General features: G+C 36.4%; 1 protein-coding gene across 3 annotated transcripts in view; it reads right to left on the bottom strand.

Annotated features, from left to right (window-relative positions):
* Positions 1 to 26,149, bottom strand: part of LANCL1 (LanC like glutathione S-transferase 1) — a 37,863-nt gene that overhangs the window by 9,169 nt on the left and 2,545 nt on the right. For all 3 annotated transcript variants that reach the window (XM_087940807.1, XM_087940765.1, XM_087940851.1), the window contains 4 exons: positions 25,370 to 25,487; positions 9,461 to 9,668; positions 3,386 to 3,521; positions 2,331 to 2,477 (listed from right to left, as the gene is read on the bottom strand). In XM_087940807.1, the coding sequence (XP_087796933.1) occupies positions 2,331 to 2,477; positions 3,386 to 3,521; positions 9,461 to 9,668; positions 25,370 to 25,487 (609 nt within the window). The remainder of the gene's footprint in view (positions 1 to 2,330; positions 2,478 to 3,385; positions 3,522 to 9,460; positions 9,669 to 25,369; positions 25,488 to 26,149) is intronic.

Raw genomic sequence — 26,149 nt, 5'->3', positions numbered from 1 at the left:
GAGACTGAATCATCAAACTTTCAGCCATGCCTCTCTTGCCTGTCTGAGTCCCAGTTTCAATGAAGGCATAGCGTAAAAAAAGTAGACGTCTTTCCAGTGTTGATTCTGGCCACTCCTGGACTCTGGACCAGACAGTCGCCAGGGCAGGGTTGGATTCTCTCTCAGCATACCGAGAAGGAGCATGTAAGACCAACACTCTTCTCCAGTGTGCTGACGAGAGAATCCAAGAATGGGACATACCAAAGCTAGCTGTCCTAAGGGTGGGTAGCAGTCTAGTCCTGAGTCCCCAAGTCTGTATACACCTTCTGGAGCACCCTCCTGCCGAAGGCTGCTTCAACTGAAGCAAAGGTGTCCAGTTTGTAGTGTCTTATAAAAGGGATGGGGAGGACCATGTTGCTGTCCTAAAGATATCCTCGATAGAGGACTGTGTCGCCCAGGCAGCCATCGTAGCTGTGCTTCTAGTTGAATGGGCTGTCACATGCCTGGGTACTGGAGGAGCCTGAAGCTCATAGGCCTTGGCGATGCACACCCTTATCCACCAGCCTATGGTCAATGATGTGACCTCTGTTAACCATTTAAAATGGTTGGAATGACACTAACAGGGGTTCTGTTTTTCAAAGAGAGGACATTCTCTTGCTTTATATCCGGAGGGCCCTCCTAATGTCCAAGGTGTGCCATTTCTTCTCCAGGGCGTGCGATGGGCCAGGCAGAAGTCAGACAATATTATTTCCTGAGCTCTGTGGAATCAAGAATTCATCTTGGGAACAAAGGAGGGGTCTAACCGCAGAACCACCCTGTTCGAGTGGAAGATGCAAAGGTCCTCTCTAACTGAGAGGGCTGCCAGTTTGGATATTCGTCTGGCTGAAGTGATGGCCACGAGAAGGCAACCTTGAAGGTTAGGAAGCGTAGAGTGGCTGTCCGCAGTGACTCGAAAGCCGCAGAAGTGAGGGCTTGTAGTACTTTGGACAGATCCCAGGTGGGGTACCTGTGTACCACGGGAGGTTTTAGATTAGCTGCACTTCTAATAAAACTGTGCATGATCGGGCGTTGAGCGAGGGATTCCAGATCCCCATGTTAGCATCGTGGACAGAGCAGCCACTTGTCTGCAAATGGTGTTAGGGGACAGTCCCTTATCCAGCCCTTCCTGTACGAAGCCCAGGACCTGTGGAACGGATATTGAAGTGGGATCAATGTGACTCCTGGAGCACCATCTACAAAAGGCTCTCCAGGTCAAATCATAGATTCTATTAGTTGATGGCCTCCTGGAAGCCTGAATTGTCTGTATCACCTTCATGGAGAATTTGTCCTTCCTTGGGATACTCCTCTCAAATGCCAGATGGTCAGCTAAAGCCACTCTGGCTCTGGGTGGACCAAGACCCCCTGGCTGAGGGAGATTGTGTCCTGAGGAATCTTCCAGGGTTGGGATACTGAGAGGCTGACCAGAGATCTGCATACCATGGGCATCTGGGCCAGTGGGAAACGAGAAGCAGGATTTCCACCCTCTCTGCTAACACCTTCTTGATTACACCTGGAATGTGGGGAAGAGGGGGAAGGTGTACAGTAGCCCTCAGGGCCACGGGCTGCAGAGTGCATTGATCCCTACCACCCCCAGTGTTGCAAATCTGGTGAAGAACCTGGGCAACTGGGAGTTTGCTGGGTGGCGAACAAGTCCAGGATTGGATGGCCGAACCTTTCGGATAACTTCTGCCCTGATGGAGAGAAGGTGACTCTCTGCCCAGAGTCCTAATTGTTCCGTTTCACACATGAGGAACCTGGAATGGGTGCCCCCCCGGCGATTACCCCCTGGTGGCTACATTGTCTGTTAGAAGTAGGCTTAAATTTTGATGACTCAGTGTCTGGGCAGAAATGCAAATGTCAACCCATTGTTGGATTCTCTTGTCAGCACACTGGAGAAAGGAGGATCATAATTCAGAAGAGTACTATCAAGTCATATTCAAAGCAGAAGAAAAAGGTATCATCATTTACACAATTATCTGAAGAAGCTAGCAGGAGGGGAACCAAAGCAAACTGATCTGACCATGATAGCTTTTTCATTTTCTCAAGTTTTAACTTAAAAAGGTGTCAATTAAAACAATTGAGTTTATTACACTTGTCTTATGTTTCACGTACTGCTATTTAAAACTTTAAAATACCCTACAGTTTTGGCTTATGGTTGTAACATTTGTACATAGGATATAAATTTATGTGGAAAAATAATATTTGCCTCATTTGGAAATACAGAGTTTTATTTTACAATTTGTGCCACATTAATGGTGATGAAATCTCTGGCTATATCTAAGACATACATGAATGGTGAGAATGCCTCTCACCTGCAGCAGGTAGTAATAAATCCCTGCTAGACCATGGGCTGCTCCTACGTAATACTCCTGGTACCATTCATACATGAGTGGACTCTTAGCTGTGAAGTTCCGCTTCTGTGCCAAATTCTCACCGGATGCCATAACTGTCTCACAAACCTAGAGGAAAAATCAGAAATAATAATGGCTATGCTTCAAAATTTCATAGCTGGCATAAATAAAAGGGGAAAAGCATGATAATAATCTATTTTAGGTAGGATGAACTTTTAAATTTTCCAGTATCCCTCCATCAAGTTTGCTAAGAAACTGCCACACAAGAGTCTCACAGATAAAATGATTACATTATTTACATCTCTAATCAGTTCACAGGCAAGTGGGATTTGAACAGATAATTTTCTTAACTTATAATCGTCATGTTAGTCGATATTTAAGGAACAGTGTTGTGTTTTTTTTAAAAATGAGAGAAGTTACATGTAGGAAACAATATTTCCAGGCCACCCTTCCCCTCCAAAAGGAAAAAAAAGGGAAAAAAGGGGGACCTTTCCAAATCTCATAAGATTTTGCAATTATACTCTTCAAATCTTGAGGAATTTGCCAATCTTGTGAGATCTGGAAATCTTATGAGATTTTGGCCAATTTGTTTTTTTAAATAGGGTTAGCAGACATTAGAAGGTTGCATTATTAACTATGGAAGGAGTTTCTAGATACAGGTAGTCCTCGACTTTCAACCATTCATTTGTTCAAAATTACAACAGCACCAGAATCTCCATGGTCACATGCTTGGCAACTGGCATGTATTTATGGTAGTTGCAGTATCGCAGCATCCTGTGATCATTTTTCGTGACTTCTGACTAGCAAAGCCAGTGGGGAAGCCAGATTCACTGATCAACCATGCAACTGCTGATTTATTTAACAACTGTAGTAAGAAAGGTTGTAAAATGGAGCAAAACTGACAACAACTGTCCCGCATAGCAATGGAAGTTTTGGGCTCATTGTTATAGTAAGTCAAGGATTACCTATATTTGAATAGCTCAAGATACAAAAAAAAGAAAAAAAGGATAGAGTACCTGTTGGATGTGATTTTGAGAGATCTTTTCCCCTCCAAAATGTTTGTTCACAAACAGCAGAGCAGATAAATACCCCATACGTCCATAAAGCATTTCATCAGGGATACGTGGATCTGGTTTGGGCAGATGCAATAAGCTTGGAGGGGAAAAAAGTTCTTTTAGACTTTATAATTCAATGGCAAGGAAAGTTCCCCTACCCCCAATCTGACAAGGCTTTCTAAGCATGTTTAAACTGTGCTTTAGTTTATTTTAGTATGATATTACATTATAATTACATTACACGTAGTCCTTGACTTACGATCACAATTGAGCCGAAAATTTCTATTGCTAAATGAGACATTTGTTAAGTGAGTTGTGCCCCATTTTACAACCTCTTTTGCCACAGTTGTTAAGTGAACCTGGATTTCCCATTGACTTTGCTTGTCAGAAAGGGGATCACATGACCCCAGGACACTGCAACCATCATAAATGTGAGCCAGTTACCAAGCAACTCAAGTGTGAATTTTGATGATATGGCCATGTGGATGCTTAATTATTGTAAGTGTGAAAAATGATTATAAGTCACCTTTTTTTAGTGATGTAACTTCGAATGGTCACTAAATGAACTGTTGTAAGTCAAGGACTATCTGTACATTACAATATCCTTATTTATCTCTCTTCAAAAATATGTATAATATTTCCCACCCACTGGTGATGGGGGTGGGGTGGGGGGTCATGTGACAATCACTCTGTCATTTTGAACTCTTTTTTTGTTCTGAACTGTTTCTTGCTCGTTCTGACTACATTTTTTCCTCATAGTGCACCTAATATCTTTTTCAACCTTACTTTCTGCAGTACTTATTTTCTTCCCACCCACAACTTCTTTTGCTTATTAAGCATCCATTTTCATAATTCCCATATTCATTTGGTTGAATTTATACACTTCTATGGTCAGGATAAATTCTCAGTAGTTTACAATATAACAACACAACATATAATAGAATCATGGGCAAAAACAAGAGAAATACAGAAAGCCACCATATCTATCTGAAATCATTAACAACAAACCTCGGGCTTCAATTGCCCTGTGAAAGAGTTCAATTTCTAAAGGCTTCCTAAAAGATGCAAGGTAGATACTACATGAACCTCTGAGATTTGTGGGAGGCTGCTGCACAAGATGGAAATTACCACAGAAAAAGGTGGTATTCCAGAGGTGGTATTCAGCAGGTTCTGACCAATTCTGGAGAACCGGTAGTGGAAATTTTGAGTAGTTCGGAGAGCCAGCAAATTTCACCTCTGACTGGAGATTTTACAGTATCCTTCCCCTGCCACGCCCACCAAGCCACGCCCACAGAACCGGTAGCAAAAAAATTTGAATCCCACCACTGTTCCTATCCCTCCTACTTCATATGTAGAGTAAACCCTAAGCATCCTCACCTTGGAGGAATGCACCATAAAAGTTGGTTTTACACAGAAAGGGATATCTTGAAGACACCTGGGAACCAGGCCATTCCTAGAGCAGGCTGCTGGATTTTGAACTATTTGCCAACTGTAACAAACTCCAAAGGGAGCCCCATATGCAATGCATTGCAGTAGTCCATACTAGTGGCAGATAAAGAGTATGAACCACTATAACAAGATCCTCCCACTTCCTGTATGGTTGTAACTGGTACATTAGCCAAAACTAGACAAAGCCTCTTCTGGCTCTGATTCAAATCGGAGCATCCAGAAATACAATTCTGCTTCCTATGGGTAGTGTTTTAAGACAGGGCTCCCCAACCCCCAGTCTGTGGACTAGTGCCGGTCTGTAGTATGCCAGCAACTGGGCCATGTAAACAAATGAAGCCCCATCTGTAGGATTCAGGCAGCACACAAAACCATGCCCCTTCTGGTCCATAGAAAAACCTTTCTCCGTGGAACTGATCCCTGGTACCCAAAAGGTTGAAGGCTGCTGCTTTAAGAGACAACACTATTGCTGATCACAAGGAACAAACTACTCCTCTGTGCTCAAGTTTAATTTTTGTATATTTTGGTCTCCCTAAATCACAATGGAATCCAAACACTGAGACAAGACTTCAAAAGTCAGTAATGAACTTATGCTAGTGGCAGCTGAAGTCAGAGGTTTCTTAAGGTGGTAGCATACTATACCCTCCTTCGACAGGCATTACATATGTGTGTTATGTATGTGTACACTTTTGAGAGCAGGCAACAAAATTTCATTTTTAATGTGTGCCACTGTGTCCACAGTAAAAAGAAAGAAAGAAAGACAATAAAGCTTATCTTATCTTAAATTACTCATTCCTGAAACAAGGCATTGAGCACGTTCTAGCTCTAGCCTGTTACAAGCATTCTAAACCCTTAAAGCAGGGGTCTCAAACACAATTTACCTGGGGGCCGCTGGAGGCAGAGTCTGGGTGAGGCTGGGCCGCATAATATTATACTTTATATTATACTTTATATTTATATTATACACTAATATTATACTTTCATATCACGGTGGGGGCCACAGGATATCATCCTGCGGGCCGCAATTGGCCCGCGGGCCACAAGAATGAGACCTCTGCCTTAAAGGAACTAGGAGAGTCCCCACTGGTGGCAGGAGAGAGCATGCCATAATGTAGCCTATTGACTTAATCTACAAGTCAATGAAGTAAGAATAAATACTGTCAGTTTATTTTCCTGTCCTAGAAGAAACTCCTTCACTTAAGGAACACCCTACACTGAGCCACCCTAGAACACAGATAGGAGGTTAGGTGAATAGAAATCTCAAGGAGGCTTGTGTTATATATTTTGTGTGTAGACTTGCTACAAGACTATACTGGAGAAAGTGAAAAAATACTCTATGGAGAAGAAGAGAGCGGAGCAAAATTTCATGGTGACTTGTAAGAATTTCTGACTCATAAGCAGTAGTAAAGTAATACTCTAATCCTTCACATTACATTACACCCAAATAAAAAAGCTTGAAATAATTAGGAGTGAATTGTCACATGGAAAAACGTGGTATTCAGTTCAACTTCACAACTGAAGACAAACTATGTTCAGATGACTATAAATTGGAGGGCACTTCTTTTGCACCAGAGAATTTACAAAAACAAAGTAAAATCCCACAAACCAGAGTAACACCTACAGCAACATATAGTAAAAAAAAGTTGTATGTATACTGTCATCAGTTGTTCATATTATAGATTTCTACAATGTAAAACAAATATTATATTTTAGTTTATATAAAAAAAACTATGTTGGTTTTCTACTTTGAATCACGTAGAAATGCAGTAATATCATACCTATATAATATTGCCTTGGGGTACATTTAAAATATTTCCCATAGGAATTTAGAAACATGTTGCTAAAAAACTAAATGTAAAGATGCTTAACAGCTGAGCGTAAACAGAACAAAATTGTGAACCGGCAAAGGAAAGAACAAGAAAATAAAACCTTTCCTTAATGTAGAGCTTCCAAATCTCCCCAATGACATCTCCAGTGAAGGAAATATGAATTGTATTTTATAGTGTATACAAATATCTTTCAGCAATAAAATAAATTGCAGGGAGACTAACGTAAAATATTAGGCCTCAGGAAGGAAGGGAGAGAAGCAATAAAAATAAAAATGCTTATTTGGATAATAAAAAGATTATGTGTATCATCAAAGAGGCAATTTACACTGCTCTGGATAGTGACAGAATTAGAGTAATTACTAACATGTCATTCACATACTAAGAGAGAATTTAGGAAATGAAGGGTCCTTGGTGCTCTCTGAGATTGCTTGTTTTCTTGCAGGCAATTCATTATCCAAGCTAGATAACATCATCAGTGCTCAGGATTTAGGAAATGGATGATTAAAATTTTACATACACTGGGAAAATATAGAGAATTAAGCATAATTGATTAGAAAATCCAAGGATAAAATGAAACCATTGCTATCTTTAATATGCAAAAAAATCTTTGTGATTAAAAGCCCATTTTTAGTTGGTGGGAAATAATGATATTTATACAAACAAACTCAAGAGTGTTATTCAAGTTTTTTAAACTCAGTTTTAAAGCAAATATTTGGTATCTTAGTCAAGGTAGAGCCTTCAAGGACAATTATTTTACAATTGCATGCTTTATTCCAATAATACCACTAGAGGGCACTATGTGATTAAACTGAATTTTCATTCTGAGAATAGAAGTTAAGTGTGGAAGAAACAAAAGAAAAATTTCCCAAATGAAACAAAGAACAGAACTGAATTTAAATACTGTTCTGATGGAGAATGTGTCTTTCTCCAGTTCTGTTCATTACAAGCCAGAGTCATATGAGACTATGCAAGCTGCCAAAATATATTTCCAGAATTTGGGACAACAGAGAAGGGGGATAACTAAAATCCCTATCTTTTGAAGAGAGGAGGGGAGGGGAGGAAGTCCAGCACAAAATGACAGGATATAAGTTGCAGGCAGGTAGAGCATACACTGAAGAGCATAATCAAGTAGCTAGCATTGTGTATAAACATCTGCACAGTGTATGGACTATACCAGGGGTGGGATGCAAATTTTTTAACAACTGGTTCTGTGGGCGTGGCTGTTGGTGGGTGTGGCTGGTGGTCATGTTATTGGCTGGGCAGGGCCCACTCAATATCACTCACATCAAGGCATGCATTTCCTTGCCTGACCTCTCATAACTGTGGGGATGCTGCAACAGTCGTAAGTGTGAAAAACGGTCATAAGTCACTTTTTTCAGTGCCATTGTAACTTTGAATGGTCACTCCACACAAGCAAAGTAGGGGAAAAAAACTCCAGAGAAGTTCCTAAGACAGGAAGTCTAGTCCTGCCATGAATGTAATAAGGGTTAACGAAGAGGAAGTTTCTATAAGCAACACCAGAATGTTTCCTTCCTGCCTTCCTTACAGGATTAGGCCAGTAATTTCTTCTAACAACCGGTTCTCCAAACTGCTTAGAATGTTAACAACCGGTTCTAGCAAATAGGTGCAAACTGGTAGAATCCCACCCCTGCACTAGACCCTCCAAAGCCAGATGGGAGATTTCACAAAAGGTGGTGAAGAATAAGAGGGCTAAGATCCTGTGGGACTGATCCAAACGGATAGGCAGGTATTAACCAATAAACCAACACTGTGTGGTTGTAGGCAAGGACCAGAAGACAGTAGTGATGTTAGATGTAGCAGACCCAAGTGACAGCAGCACCAGGAAGGAGTAGGAGAAGCTGGAGAAATAAAAGGGTCTGAAGAAGGAATGAGACTAGAGAGTATGTGGAAAGTAAAGGCCAAAGTGGCATCAGTAGGGCTGGAAACACTCGGACCTGTAACTCCTAAGCTGAAGAATGGCATCAATAGATTCCAGGAACTTCAGAGCTGTATGCCTACAAGAGTGCAATGCTAGGAAAAACTAAGATGCTATGCAAAACCCTGGTAGAGGACCCAATTGAGGAAAACATATCACCCATAGGGGTGAGAAGGGAAACATACAACGAACAGAGGGTATTTAAACCTTCGTGGGTAACTATAGTACAAGTACAAAAAATGTACAATATGCTTTCTACATTGAAATACATTTAAATTAGCATCAGAATTTCATTATAGATATAAAACAAATCTTACTTATGGTTGCAACAATCCATAAAGTGTACATATAGACATTTTCATGCCGATGACTTTTATAGAAACCCAAATAAAAAGGTGAACTGTGTATCAGATGTGCAGTCAAATTATCACTGTTCATATACCATTGTTTTAAACAATAGAGACTTGAATAGTTTAGCAGAATATAAATAGGAAATACAAATTTGGATGAAAAAGAGTTAGCAATGAAACTTTAAATTCAGATAATTATTCAAGGAAAACTATGCAATTTACCAATGTTTTCTCCATCTAGTCTATCAAAATTAATCATTCTAAAAATGAATGTACTTCTCTTCCTAAATACTATAATTTAGTTAAGAATTAAATGACTTATTCATCGTCCTATTATATCTGAAATAATAGATGTTGCACTCCAAAGATCAACCTTCTGGTGGAAACAGCTTTTCTTCCCCGTAAGTAAGGCAATATATATCATGGAGAGTTTAAGGTGTCACTGACCATTTACTCAAATATTTTGAGACATTACCGAGCAATGCAATCTTCTGCTTGCTTGTCATTGTGTAGTTTATGATATACAACTGCAGCCATGGCCAAAGGTCCAGCATCACCACATAAGAAAGTGATTGATCGCTTGGTCAAGCAACTAAGACTCTTCTTTATGTATTCTTGAGCCATCTGAAGATAGGATGGATCTCCATATACCTCATGTAGATGAAAATATAGCAAAGCAATGCCTGAAAAAAGAATTACAAATTACACTATTATTATTATTTAACCATTAACAACTAATAATAATTTCATATCATTAACTACAATTGCCTTGACTTATGATGGCAACTGGAACTGGAATTTTGGTCGTAAGTTGTGATGGTCATATGACAAGGTACCCAACAAGATCAGACCTGATATTATGACAATTTTTACAGTGTTAAGCAAACCATGTGTTAAGCAAATTACATGGTCTTAAGTCTAAATCCATGCTCCTGAATTCATGGTTTTTGATTTCTTTTACAAAAAAGCAGTAACCCCCTCATATCCAAAATTCTTCCCCCAAACAATCATCGTTTCTTTAACTTGTTCCTCCTCTAATAAAATTTCCAACAAATAACTGTATAATTTTTTAATCACTTTTTCATCAGTACCTATCAAGATCCTGTCTAAATCAGTCAATTTATCATAAAATCCCTCCGCTTTAGAATCTATAAGATACCTTGAATGTATTTGCGCATATGAAAACCAATTCATCTTTATGCCTTGTTCTTCTAGTTTTTGCATTGTTTTAAGTTCACTCTTTTCATCCAATATTTCCCCATATCTAACTGTTTGTTCCTTCTCATATATTATAGGATAAGAAAAAGCTTCAATAGTTGATAACCAGACTGGGATTTTCAAATACCATTTTCTCTTAATTTTCTCCCAATTCAACCATAAAGACTCCCTTATATAATGCCTTCTAAAATAGCCCTGCGATTTAGTTCCCTTATACCACAGAAAAGCATGCCATCCCAGTAATAAATCATGCCCTTCTAGTGTCAACAATCTAGTCTTTCTTAATGTTATCCAATCTTTAACCCACATTAAATTTGCAGCTTGGTAGTACAACTCCCAATTCGGAAGGCCAAAACCTCCTCTAATTCTAGCATCTTGCAGAAGTTTTGATTTTATTCTGGCTTTCTTACCTTGCCATATAAATTTCAACACAATTTTATTTAATTCTTCAAAGTAATCTTTACCAAGCCTGATTGGTATGGTTTGGAACAAATATAAAATTCTGGGTAAAATATTCATCTTGATTGTTGAAATTCTACCTATCAATGACAATTGTAGATTTTTCCATTTCTTCAAATCAGATGCTATCTGTTGTTTAAGTTTAATATAGTTATTCTCTTTCAATGTAGGACATCTTGACGTCAAATATATCCCCAAATATTTAACCTTATTCGTAACTTGAATTTTCAATAAATCTGCCAGTTCATCTCTTTGTTTTAATAACATATTCTTTGTCAAGATCTTTGTTTTATCTTTGTTTAATTTCAAGCCCGCCATCTCACCATACATCTCTATCTTTTCCAGTAGCTTTAAAGCTGTTCCTAGAGGATCTTCCAAAATAAAAACCAAATCATCCGCAAAGGCTTGCAATTTAAATTCCTCCTTCTTAATTTTCATTCCTTTTATATTTGGATCCTCTCTAATGTTTCTATTCAGCACTTCCAAAGTCAATACAAATAACAAAGGTGATAATGGGCAACCTTGTCTTGTGCCTTTTCTTATATTAATAGAATCTGTAAAATCTCCCTCTATCATCACTCTTGCCGTTTGTTTGTCATATATGGCTTCTATTGCTTGAATAAATTTTCTAGCAAAGCCCATCTGTTCCAATAACAAAAACATGAATCTCCAATTCACATTATCAAATGCTTTTTGGGCATCTAAAAATATCAAAGCCATTTGTTTTTCAGGGTGTGCCTCGTAATATTCCAAAGTGTCCAGAATTACCTTCATATTATCCCCAATTTGTCTCCTTGGCAGGAATCCATTCTGGTCAGGATGAATAAAGTTATTTAGGTATCTTTTGAGCCTTTCTGCCAGGATGGAAGCAAAGATTTTGTAATCTGCATTCAGTAAAGAAATAGGTCTATAGTTCTTAATTTGTGATGGATCGGCCCCTTCTTTTGGAATAAGTGTGATATAAGCTTCTGACCATGTTTTGGATATTTTCTTATTTAACATGGCTTCATTCATAACTTCTAACAGTGGAGTGCTCAAGGATTCTTGTAATGTTTTATAAAATTCTGCCGGGAGCCCATCTGGGCCTGGTGCTTTTCCATTATTCTGCCTATTAAATGCTTCCGTTAGTTCCATCATTGTTATGGTACTTTCTAACATTTTTTCAGTCTCTTCAGATATCTTAGGTAGGTTAGCATTTTGTAGATAAAGCTTAATTCTTTCCTCATCAAAATCCTCCTGCTTATATAATTGTCCATAAAAGTCTTGGATAATTGTCTTTTTCTCCTTATTACCATAACACATTTGGCCTTGATCATCTATTAACTGTACTATTTTCCTAGATTTTTTCTCCTTTCTCAATTTGTATGCTAGCCATCTACCTGGTTTGTTTGCATCTTCAAAATAGTTCTGTTTAGCACTTCTAATTTTTTGTGCCAATTCTTCTTTCTCTGCCTGACCCATCTTATGTTTAATTATATCCATTTTGAATTTAATATCTTTTTTCTGTGGCATATTCTGCAATTCTTTTTCCAGTTTTTTATAATCATCTTCTAAAGCTTTAATAGTTTGCCTCTTCCTAATATTCTTTTTCTTTGTATAATCCATTATTAATCCTCTCACATATGCCTTCATTGTATCCCAAACATTCTGCATTGAAGTATCTTCTTTTTTATTTTCACTGAAAAAGAAAGCCAATTCTTTGCCCATCCACTGTGTAAAGTCTTTTTCCTTTAAGATAGCGTTATTTAATGTCCATCTAGATCTTCTTCTTTGTCCTTTCCATTTAATTGTCATAGGATTATGGTCTGCCCATATACCCGTTTCTATATTTATTTCTTGAATGTTAGATATTAGTTCTGATGAAGTCCAAATCATATCTATTCTGGACCATGATAAATGTCTATTTGAATAAAAAGTATATTGCTGGGTTTTACCATTTCTTTCTCTCCATATATCTTTTAAATTTAATTCATCTACCATTTTAAAAAGGATTTAGGGAGAGTCTTTCTATTTTGTTTTAATGCTGTCGCTGTATAGTCCAATTTATTATCTACAATTCCATTAAGATCTCCCATCATAATTATATTGACATGGTCCAGTCCAATTAATTTCATATGTAACTTTTTATAAAATTCTTCTTGTTTATCGTTCGGAGCATAAATTGCAACAAGTAGTGTTTTTATATTGTTATCCACTATTTCAACCATTAATACTCTTCCATCTTCATCAGTATAGACCAATTTTGCTGCAATAGTTTCTTTAATGTACAGGACCACTCCTCTTTTCTTACAGTTAGTCAAGGAAGTAAAAATTTTCCCCAGTTTTGGTCTTACCAATAATCGTTGATGTTGTTTTTTAATATGTACTTCTTGTAGGCAAATTATATCAAATTTTAACTTCTCTAATTTATAAAAGATTTTTCTTCTTTTAATAGCTGAGTTCAATCCATTTATATTCATAGAATTTGGATATGGGATTGATTTGGAGAAATGGGAAAAGTTGTGATCTCAAAATTATAAAATGACAATGTCAACAGCTTATAAAGAAAACTTGTATAAGATGTTTTACAGGTGGCATTTTCCCCCGACAAGAATTGCAAGAATGTTTAAGAACAAATCTGAAAAGTGCTGGAAATGTCATCAGATACCTGGCTCATACTACCATATGTGGTGGACTTGTGAGGACGCTAGAAAATATTGGACTAAAATTCGCATATGGTTGGAAAAAATGACAAAGACACATATAGACTTGAAACCAGAGATTTTTTTATTGGGAATCTTACCTGATATATATATAATAAAAATTTGAAGTATTTGATTGTAAATATATTAACAGCGGCTAGGATTGTATTTGCTAAGAACTGGAAGAGTGAGAAAACTCCATCAGAGGAAGAAATTATTAAGAAAATATTGGATTGTGCTGAAATGAGTAAATTGACATTTGAAATCAGAGAACAAGAAGATAAACAATTTTATGAAGTTTGGGATCTTTTTTTATCAATGGTTAGATAATAAAACATAATAATAGAATATTCAGATTTAGCATAAAAAAATTTTTTTTTTCTTGATATTATCTTTATAAAACATTATCAAGATAGATTTGGTATGATCTTATGATTTATTGCAAAATAAACTAAGTAAACTATAGTTATCTCGTTAAAATATGAATTAACAAAATTATAGATAAATGATTTTTTTTAGTGATGATATTAGGTTATACAATTATTGATGAGCTATTATATGAGCTATTATGCATTATAATTATATTAGTGACTAGGAAATGGATGCACAAAAAAAGTGGTAAACCAATTGATGCACTGTATGTAAATTCATGAAGAAGGAGGATATTTTTTTGTTTTTTGTGGTATGTTTATGTTGTCTTGTTGTTAAAATAAAAAAAAATTATATATAAAAAAAAGCAGTAACCCCCCCCCCAAAACAGCAGAAACCAGCAAAAAAACAGCCAACCTAATACTGTCACTATGATGCTGCAATCAGTCGTAAATGAGCTGGTTGCCAAGTGCCCAAAATATAATCATGTGACTCTGCAAGAGAGGAATGGTACAGTTTATGATGGCTAGATGTTATTTACAGGTCGTAAAGCATCCTTTCCAATGCCATTGTTAACTCTGAAAAATCATTAAATGGCGGTCATAAGCCAAAGACTACCTATAAAATTATATTGCCTATTAAGAGAAAGCCTTTTTAATTGCACAGTAATACAAAACAGAAAATCATGTAATTACAGTACTAGCATTTTTATGATAATCCCAAAACAGAAAATCATTTTGAAAATAGGGAAATACGTTAAAGTTTCAGTCTAACCATAAATATCCATCGTCATATATTTGAAAGATAATTTCTATGTAATTTTGGGTTAATATTCTTAAGAGATGGACAATCTATTCCTGACAATCATGGTTACCATATACATAATACTCTTGTGGGGATTTTATTGACAGGAGCTTATACTTGATGCATTTTCATCTCAGATGCTAAGGCCAATAATAGACATAACTTTTAAACCTAAATTTTTAATATTTAATACCCTGGACAACTTTGATCATATCACATTTCTAAGTCCATTCATCAACTGTAGAATGACCCAGGGAGATATAAGATACGTACGGTCAATGAGAAGCAGAGTAATGTAAAAACAAAACAAAACAGAAAACAACCAAACCCTAACTATGTATAACAAAGAGAAAAAAAAGAGGAATGAGCCCATGCTCCCACTTGGGAAATATCAATTAAAGGATAAGGAGTTGCTTCTTTTTATTAAAAAAGAAATCCATATCCAAGTTTAACAACAACAACAGCAAAAATCATTATTCGGCATTTCTAACTTTGTGTCAGTGAGAGTTTGAATATTTTATGTATAACTTTGTTTTATAATTCTTACATTTTCAGTATCATGATTTAGTTACCGTATTTATCGGCGTATAACACGCACAGGCGTATAACATGCATTCCCTTTAATATGCGGCGGGCGCAGTGTCACGACGCTGCGCCGCCGCTAGGCACTATTGGGAACGGGACATCGGCGTATAACACGCATACATCATTTGCCCCCTATTTTCAGGGGGAAAAAGTGCGTGTTATACGCCGATAAATACGGTATGTCAACTAATTTTCAGAGACCAAAATAGATCTAGATTCATATCCAAATACTGACGAAGACTTGGAGGCTTTGGAATAATGGACTTCTTTCATTGTAGCCAAAATGCAATGATAATCCTTTATCGGAAAAAACACTAACAGAATCAAGAATGATCAGCAGAAAGTAAGAATTATAAACCTAGCAAGTCATAAAATGCTAAAGTCAAAAAAGGGACAGTGATTTACTGAAAAGAATGCATTAGAAAATGTGGATTATTGCCAGTAAAAAGGAAAAGCTGATAAATATATTAAGTACAAATGGAAACATAATTAATGTTAGTCTGAAGTCTTCAAGGAAACAATTGCATTCTAGAGGCATCTTCACAAATAACCCTGTAGAAAAGTACATACAGTAGTTCCAGACTTTTCATTTTTTTTTCAATTTATAGTGTACTTTCAAATTCATTAACCATTGCTAAGAGGATGCAGACCTTCGTATTTAAGCTTATATTTAAAAAAAATAAAAAAAAATAAAGGGAAAGAAGAGCAGCTTGCAAAATTACTTTCTCTTGCTCATCGAATATTTTTAAATTGAGATCGTTTTCTCATTCTGCATAGGTAATCTCCCAAGCGTCATACTACAGCCAATTCAATTATGCATGTATATTAAGCACAAATCTCCATTTCCTCCTGAAGCTAATAACCTTGTCCACTCTCTAGGCAGTTTCTGTGGTAGTACTACCAATGAAGACCATGAAAAGGTATTTTATCGTAATTCTCATCTGTAATGCTATGTACCTGAAACTATTTTTAAGAAGGCAATGTCTTATTCTGGATATCACCATATTTCTATGAGCTAATTAAGTCACAGCACAGAATCAAAATTTTAACAGCAGCATGGAATAAGCCATGTTTCCACATTTCAATTTGTATGATATGGAGTCTGCATACTTTAGGGCTAGATGTCACTTTTGGTTGAAGTTTGCAGATGAAATGAAAAATGGGCTCAAATAGAAAACTAGGCAAGGAAAATGTATTATATAGGCCTGTGAGAATAATTGACACTCCAATACTCAAAACCTATCACTATCCAGATTTTTGCTTTTTCTGAGTCTGAAAGTACAAACTGTTGACCTTTTGTTTTGTTTTTCTTGAGCAGCTAATTTCTCTTGAATTGGTATAGTACAATGTAGTAGTTTGTACTGCTCCCCTATCCAAAGAACCGTTTCTTGTGCAATTGTTTACAGAAAGCTTATATCAAATGAAAGCATAAGAGGTATATACAAAATATAATTTCCAATATATATTTTGCCAAAAGAGGAACTAATTAAAAATATCCACTAAAAACCACTGAAGACGCAAATAGGAATTGCTTTGTACAGTTTTTGGAGTTGGCAATATAGAAGAAACCACTGTATATTCAGATTTTTACTCTGAAGCATACATTTAATTTGCTGATTTTTAGATAAAAAGTAGAGATAGAAACTGATCACTATTTTGTTCAAGGCTCAATTTAGAAGACAGATAACTGCAATTGAACCAAACTTAACCAAGCAGAACTTAAATTTCTGACATGTTACTGGTTCTATTTTCCTAACAGGAAACATTTAAAAATTATAATTAAAAAATGGGATACAATTTGCAGAGCGAGTATATGCTTGTAAAAGAATAACTTTTTAAAAATTCTGATTTTTTTTAGAAGACCTGTTTATAAAATTTTGGAATTAATAAAATGATGCTTGCTGGCATGTGGCAGGGGGAATGAGCAAAGTTAACACTAAAGAGGCTATATTATTACTCTATCAAGATAAAACCTGGCTGATCTGCACAGATCATTTCCCAGCCTTTTCTGTGTATGGCAGAGAGAATTCTATCCATTTAAAATTCCCTCTCTATAGAATTCTAGCATAACAATTCTTCAAGCTTTTTATTGATTCTACAGAACTACCCATTTAACAAAGCTGCCTGCTTGGTTAGTTAAACGGCTGATGGAAACACATAGCAAGCAAAGCCCTATACTGCTGACATTGCAACTCCGCTAGGCATCTAGCATAGGGGGCAGAACTTTCAAAGGTAAGAGCCAAGGACTGGATTTTAAGGGGGGGCGAGGTAACAGAGGAGGCCTTACCACCTCTAGGAAGGCCAAGATTTGGGAAAACCTTTGGGAACTTTCTTGCTTTTAAAACAATCCATATTGATATGGTTTAATATACTACACTTCTTGACATCAAAATGGAGGGAAACACACTTGTTCAACAATCATAATCAGAGGACATTCCAACATTCCAAGGGCTACAAAATGAAAGTCTGCAGGTTGCCCACCCAACCTATGATGAGGAAGAAAGCAGCTTTTTAATACAGATGCCTACTGCTTGGTAACAATAAGATGGGAGGAAACGGTAGAGTTAAACTTGCTGTTAAACTTCAGTTTTAGCGTATGTCTAAATGGCATCAACTTCTACAAAAGTTTTCTTCCAGTATTATTTATTAGCCATTATATAAGTGTCAATTGTTTTCAGATTGCCACAGAATTAACTACATGAAAAGATACTCAACAAGCTTTTCTTAGGTAGTTAAGAGAGAAGAGTTATTTTGGTCCAATTCATTTCTTGTAACCTGAAATCATACTGAATACCTTAGTAAATCCAGAATCTTAGAAGGCATTGGGTATAAAAAAGTGAAGAATATATCCTATGGTAACAACACATTTCATTTCATTGGAAATGGCCAGGTTTCCAAAGAAAAAGGGTAAAACAGAAAATAAATTTGACCAGTGGGATTTAGGAAGAAGGCCTTTTCTGCTGCTGCTCCTGCATCGTGTAACATCTTGCCCTTAGAGGTGAGGAAAGCGCCCAATTTCTTAGCCTTCCACACAAAGGGATCAAAACTTGCTGGGGGACACATTATTTTAATGTTAATTTTAATTTCATTGATTAAATTGTATACTGCTCTCAGACCCTGAGAGAGAGAGATGGTTAAGAAGTATGAAATATAAATAAATAAATGAGATACCGTGTTTCTCACAAAATAAGGCTAGGCCTTTTTTTTTTTTTTTTTGAGCCCCGAAAAAACAGCTAGGATGTCTTTTCGGGGGTGAATTCCCCCCCTGCAAAGCGCCATCTCCAACAAGAGCATCTGAGTCGTTCCTGCTTTTCCCCCGTCCCCGTAACAACAGGAAAAAAAAGATTTTGAGGTACCTGGGAGCGCTGCACACTGCATTTTGGTTTAATCCTGAGTGGCTGGGTGGACGTGAGAAGAGCCGAGCGAGCGTCTCTGCTGCTGCTACCCTTGGTGCACCAGCCTCGGGCTCTGCAAGTTTGCAAAAGTCCCGGTGCGCAGCCTGTTCCTGCATTCCAAGCGCCCAGGCTGAGCTGCAGTTGTCCCTCTCTCGCCAGCGCCGTCTCCAGTAACAGCGGCAGCAGCGGAGGGAACCATGGAAGTTACAGAGGCAGCTCCCCCACCCGAGAAACGGCTGAAATGCTTCCACGGTTCCCGCCGCTGCTGTTGGAGACAGCGCTGAGCGAGGCGCCAACGGGAACTGTGGAAGCTACGGAGGCCTGAGAAGCGGCTGAAATGCTGCTGGACATCCACGCCAATGCCGCCTGTCTGCTGACCCAGGTAAGGGAGGGGTAAGGGAGCCCTCCGTGCTCCACCATGATTGGCTGTTAGGAGCGGCTGATGGTGAGGCGTAGCTACCCGCGGGGCACTCCTAATGGCAAGTTCCCCCCGCCTTCCCCCCAATTTCGCATGTTTTAAACTAGGCCTAAATTTGGTGGGAGGGGCTTAATTTCATTTTATGCCTAGAAAACATGCTGGGTCTTCCTATTGGGGGGGAGTATTGTTGGAGAAGCACAGTAGAAGCACTGAGATTCTAAAATTAGATTGTAAAAGCCTCATCTACTACAATACCACTGAAAATAAAAAAACAAGCTTCATAGAACCCTCTAATTAACTGAGAGACAAAAAGGACAATACTGGAAGCAGTATTCCAAATGTGATCTTACTAAGGCTTTATAAAGCGGTACTAATACTTCATGTGATTTTGCTTCTATGCCTCTGTTTATACAACAAAGAATTGTATTAGCTTTTTTGGCTGCTGTCACACACTGCTGACTCATGGTTAGTCCACTAAGACTCCAAGGTCCCTCTCACAGTTACTGTTTTTGAGCCAGGTTTTGTTTAATCTGTACTTGTATCTTTGGTTTTAATAAAAGTTTCTTTCAATATATTAAAAAAACAAGAGAAAAATCAAGGAAACAATTGATCCACTGGGAGAATATGGCAAAGAGGTGATAGATGGTAGGGAAAATGGAACAGCTTAATTAATTCTTTCCATCTATCTTTACAAAAGAATTCAACCTATCAAAAGCAGTACTTGTGGGAGACACAATAGGAATGCAAGTCAAAATAGGTGTGAATTAGTCTTCCAATATTTGAGGGGCTGTTACAGAGAAGAGGGGGTCAACCTATTCTCCAAAGCACCTGAAGGCAGGGCAAGGAACAATGGTTGGAAGATTAAAGAACCATCCAACCTAGAAATAGAGAAATTTCCTTAAAGTGAGTACAATTAATTAGTAGAACAATTTGCCACCAAAAGTTGTGGATGCTCCATCAAGAGACTGGGCAATCATTTGTCCTGAATTACACAGGGTTTCCTGCTTGAGAAGGGGTTGGACTAGAAAACCTCCAAGGTCCCTTCCAACCCTGTTATTCTATTCTATTCTATTCTATTCTATTCTATTCTATTCTATTCTATTCTATTCTATTCTATTCTAATTTTCTATGAGACAATTCTACCCTTAACGCAAATCATTTAATATTTTGTATGTCATGTTTATGGCATGTGTCATGTATGACATAAAACATGTGTCATGTATACGACATGTTTTGTACACTAGATTTTGTATGTCAAAACAAATCCTTTAATAAATTCCTCCATTTTACCAGCTGTATTCAAGAAACTCAAATTCTGCTTAAAAAAACCTTTTTATTCAACCTGTCTAAATGTAGATTTTTGTTACTTCCATAAACTGCTCCAATCCATTTTTAATTAAACATTGTGGTTTATTGATTGGCTATATGAACTGTTTAAAGTGTGATTGATTAACATGAGAATGTGCCCCCTCCTCAAATGAGCAGACATTTTTTAAAACTTGATTTTCAATAAAAATACTTGCAAATGCCTCCTCCCTCCCTCTCTATATGGGCTTATTTACAGTGGAAATTTACATAAGTATTGGCTATGATTTCTTTAATTAAGCAATAGATAACATTCATGTTTTATTACCACTACAATATGAGTACAGAATATTGTTGAAAGGAACCATGCATGGGCACATATGAGTATGAGAATCCAAAATAGTAGTGTAGCATTTTCTTTTTTCTTAAAAAGAAAACTTTATTAAAGATTTAAAAAACACTATGTACAATACATTGAATACAACTTTATGTTACAGACAAAATCTATATATACAAATACATAATACATAAACATATGAAACATATGTTTCTGATCAACTAAGACAGTGTGATTTTTTTTATTGGTAATAATTTTACTACTAATCGTTTCTTAATTTGATAAACATTCTTAATTTAACCACTCCATTCATCAAAACCATATCTTTTAATTTCCTGGTTTTTTTTCTCTTTAATCCACTTATACCATTTATCCTAAGCTGTAATATATCTTGAGTCTTCCTTATTCCTAAGTTTTTGTGTGAGTAGGTCCATTTCAGCGCAGTCAAGTATCTTCTGAGTAATCAAATTATTTGTTGGCATTTGTTCGCCCTTCCAGCATTGTGCCAACGCAATTCTTGCTGCTGTGATTATATGGAGAATTAAATATTCTATTTGGTTTGCATAGTCCCCTTTTAACATTCCCAACAAAAATATTTCCTGTTTAAATTCTAATTGAATACTTGTAATTTCTTTTATCCAGTCTAATTTTTTTCCAATATTTTTTACTTTTGGGGCAGAGCCACCAAGTGTGGAAGAAGGTGCGCCTCATTTGCTTACATTTCCAACACATTGGACTCACATTTGGGTAAATGTTAGCTAACCTTGAGGGTGACAGATACCATTGGTAACACATTTTATATTTTCTTTATAGATCGCCAATTTTGTTAATCATTTTGATTCCAAATTTTTTCCCAATTTTCCAAATTAATATTGTGCCCTACATTCCTTGCCCATGCAATCATTGCGCCTTTAACTATTTCTTCCGTCATTTCGTATTCTAACAGGTAGTTATACATTTTTGAGATTAATTTTTCATCTGTTCCCTCCAATAGTTTATCTAATTGATTTGGTTTTATCTCAATTCCAAACTCTTCTATGTCTTTTGTATATCTTGTTTTGAGTTGTAAATATGGCCACCACTCTATTTCATCCCTTGCTCTCTAATTTCTTGATTCATCATTAATCTTCCTTGGGAATTTAGTACATCATAATACCTATTTTTTCTTCCAGTTTCTAATGCATTGGGGTGGATCAATGCCTCCATGACGGAAACCCATCCTAGGATCTTTGTATAATGTTTGTGTTTAATCTTTTTCCACACTTTTAATAGTGAACATCTAATTATATGCCCCGCTTCCAAATCATGCCCTTCTAGGATTAAAACTCTTTTGTTTCTCAAATTAGCCCAGTCCATGTTAAAATTTCCGCTTTATAATATAGTTCTCAGGCAGGGAGTCCAAATCCACCTCTGCATCTATTATCTTGTAAGGGGCTTAATTTTATTCTCGGTTTTTTCCCTGACCAAATAAATTTTGTAGTAATTTTATTTAATTCGTTAAAAAATTTTTTTTATCTAATTTAATTGGAATATTTTGAAAGAGAAATAATATTCTTGGCAAGATGTTCATCTTAATAGTCACTATTCTTCTTAACATTGATAATTGCAATTTCCCCCATTTTTCTAAATCTTTTTTATTTATCATACCAATTTTACATAATTATCTTCTTTTATTGTTGAACATCTTGCCGTGAGCCAAATTCCTAAATATTTAATTCTTTTTACAATTTGTAAGCCCATTACCTCTTCTAATTTCTTTTTTTGTTTCTCTGTTAGATTTTTGTTATCATTTTAGTTTTATCTTTATTGTTAAACCTGTCACCTCTCCATATCTATCTGTTTATTTAATTTTGGTCCTGATTTTATTGGTTCTTCTACAAAGAATACAAGGTCGTCTGCAAATGCTTGGGCCTTGTATTCTTCATTTTTAATTCTTAATCCTTTTATCTCCATATTCTGTCTAATTTTTCTCAACAAAATTTCTAGTCGTGAAAAAGAGCAGAGGTGAAAGTGGGCATCCCTGCCTGACTCCCTTTCTATTTGGTCATTTCTCCATTGATTATTATCCGGGCTTCTTGGCTTGAATATATTGATTCTAACATTTTTTCAAATTTATCTCCGAATTTCATTTCCTTTACTTGTTGCCTCATAAATTCCCAATTTACCTTGTCAAAGGCTTTTTGAGCATCGAGAAAAACTAGTGTAGTCTGTTTTTCTGGATGTGCCTCACAGTATTCCAGGATATCAAGTACTGTTCTTGTATTGTTTTTAAGTTGTCTTGTTGGAAGAAAACCGTTTTGATCAGTATGTATATATCTGCTTAGTATTTTTTTTGTCTCTCAGCCATTAAATTCATAAATATTTTGTAGTCGGCGTTCAACAAGGAAATTGGTCTATAGTTGTTTATATGAATGATATCTGCACCCTCCTTCGGTATTAGTATGATGTATACTTCTCTCCACGACCTTGGTAACTCTGCCCCTTTAAGTATTTCATTATACATTTCTAAAAGAATTGGATCAAAAATTTCCCCCTAAATTTTTATAAAATTCTGCAGGTAAACCATCTGTTCTGGGAGGTTTTTTTGTTTACTAATTGTTTCTTTTATTTCCTCCATAGTAATCTCTTCATTTAACCTTTTCCTTTCTTCTTCTGTTAGTATTGGAATATTTTCTTCCTCTAGATACTGTTTAATTCTCTCTTTACTCATATTTTCTTGTTTATAGAGTTCAAGAAAATATTCCAATACTATTTTTTTCTTTTCTATATTATTTTGTATCTTTCCCTCCTTATCTTGCAATTGCTGTATCCATCTCTTCTCTTTTTCCTTTCTTAACCTATATGCAAGCCATCTTCCCGGCTTATTTGCATTTTCAAAATAATTTTGCTTTACTAATTTCAGTGCTCTTTAAATTTCTTTCCTGTTCATATTCGATTTATGTTTAACTAACTTACATTTATAATTTGCTCATTTTCTGGTGCTAAGTGTGCTTGTCTTTCCAATTTTCTAATATCATTCTATAACCCATTACTTTCTTTTTCTCTTTCTTTTTTCTTTCTAGCATTATATGCAATTGTTATTCCTCTTAGATAGGCTTTCGTTGTATCCCACAGATTCTGTAAAGGGGTGTGTTCTTTTTTATTTACATCAAAAAACATTTCTAATTTTTTAAATTTTGTTATATATTCTTTGTCTCTCAGAGTCTGTGTTCAACGTCCACCTTCCTCTTTGTTTTGATTGACCTTTCCATATTACTATTATGGAGTTATGATCTGCCCAGATATTTGGTGCTATTTCTATTCATGCATGGGCACATATGAGTATGAGAATTCAAAATAGTAGTGTAGCATTTCCTACAATATCAAGTTTCCCAGAATATCCCCTCTCCAATAGACTACTACAGTAATCAGTACTGCTGGTAAGAATGTGGGATTAATCCTGACTGAAACTATGCAAGAGGGTGAATGAGGTTTAAACATCACTCCTTGCTCATTTGGTTTGCAAAATGTTCCTATCTCTAATCAAGTACTTTAGAAAAAAGGGGGGAAAAAACAGAATTGACAATTTAAGATTTCACCAAAGCTGATACATAAAATGTAATGTTTCATTCAAGTATTAATCATTTAAGAATAGTGTGCGCTAAGGGAAAAACGTAACACTGAAGCTATTTTAAACACTCGGCTTAAAAGCCTAAGGAAGTTTCACTGAATGAAGCATATTCTAGAAAGTAAAGGTTGCAAAATTATTGGGCCTTTATGTTCCTTAATGTCTATGGCAGTGCTCCTCAATCCTGGCAACTTTTAAGATATGTGGACTTCAACTCACAGAACTACCCAGCCAGCCTGCTGGCCTAAGGAAATGCCCATGCCACCAGTAGACTGAAACCAAAATTGTGCCACCACCTCAAAACAAGAGAACTGAAAATGTTTTGTCTCAGAAGAAGACATAAAGAGAAGGCAGTAGCCTAAAAGAGAAAGAACTTAATGTATTGATCTGAGTCAAATATTGTTACAAAGTGGTATACATTAAAAGAACAATCAACTAAAACAGCATCAAGGCTCAATTAAAAACACAAACCATTAGATGCATACATCCATGCTGGAGCTCCCAAATGTTTCCTGCTTCCAATGCGTGGGGGAGCATACACACTGTGCTAGATCTGATGGGGCCTGCAGAAACCACTGGAAAGAGGAAGTCCTTGGTTTCATGCCTGTGGGGCTTTAAAGTGACTTTGAATTGCTACTGTGAACCATTGCAGTTCATATAGCTATTACATGAATCAAGACTGTACAGTACAGGGTTTCATTTTACTAAAACTCAAGCCCACAATAGTCTATTCATTAATCATGGTTAAATGTGATGTGTGCAAATACACTCCTAATATATTTAAAAAGAATAGTGAGAAACTGGCTTATCAAAAAGCAACGAAACAATAAACTAGATTAGAATTCTAGTATAACAACACAGAGACATCTTTGATAAGGCAGAAAGGATGGCAGCCATTAACAATCGACTGCAACAACAGCAAAAAGAGGAAACTTTAAAAAAAATATTATTTCTCTGTCCAAAGAATTACTGTAACATTCAGGAATACTTTGGAAATTCGAAAGATAATCCACCCTGGAAAAAAAAAACGGATAGCTTACAAATCCCTTGATAAATAATATTTGCAGGATTCCCCAAGTCTTTCCTTCTTCAAGACAAATTCAATCCCAGCAGTATAATAAGACCATATGTTCTCCAGCCATTCTTTAAACATTCAGTTTAAAACATGCTATTTAACATTCACATTTTGCAGCACTCCCATCCTACCTGCCCAGCCAGTATAACAAGTACAGTCCCTGGGGTCGGCAGATTTCAGACCTCTTTCCATCTGTTGGAGAAGTTCCTTGATTTTATTATTCAGATGCTGACTGAATTCAGGAGTGAGCTGTAGATGTTAATAAAAACACAGTGGTTATGTCTCAGCAGACACATTGTCACTTATCAAGATGTGCCAGACTAAATACTTTGAAGTGCTCTATACTTTTAAGAGAACCATCTTTTTAGAAGTATAAAGGAAATAAACAGCTGCCAGACTGGAAGCAGTAATTTAAAAAGGGAAAGAAGAATCCAAATTCATTTTTATAGAAAACCCTACTATTTCAGCCACTTTCTTCCAAGTGATTATTAAGGATTTAACCTTAAATATTTAAAACTGTATTTCTCTCCCCTGGTGATACATTGGCTATCCATACCTATTACCTTGAGGTTATAGCCAGTGCCATACTTTCCCCTGAGGGGACCTTGAAGGCTTCTCAAATTTTTAAGAGTAGATTCTGCTAGATGATTGCTATTAGACAAATAGGACAGAAATAGCATTGTACAATATTACCTGATAGTCTGAGCTGACTCACTACAATTCTACCACATGGAAGCTTTTGTACAGGGCACTATAGATTAATCAACATTTGTTGTGGTAAGCATAAAAAGCTTGAAGGAGATATCCATTTCTTAATGCAGTCAAGTATTTATGGAGGCTCTAAGCCTAAAAACCCTTTCAGGTTTGAAACTTTGTGATGAACACTGGCAATATATAGAAGTACATACATA

Source organism: Pseudonaja textilis, chromosome 1 (assembly GCF_049901715.1).
Source record: "Pseudonaja textilis isolate UNSWEBS1 chromosome 1, rPseTex1.2, whole genome shotgun sequence".
Lineage (NCBI taxonomy): Eukaryota > Metazoa > Chordata > Lepidosauria > Squamata > Elapidae > Pseudonaja > Pseudonaja textilis.
This window is presented reverse-complemented; position numbering and strand designations above follow the sequence as displayed.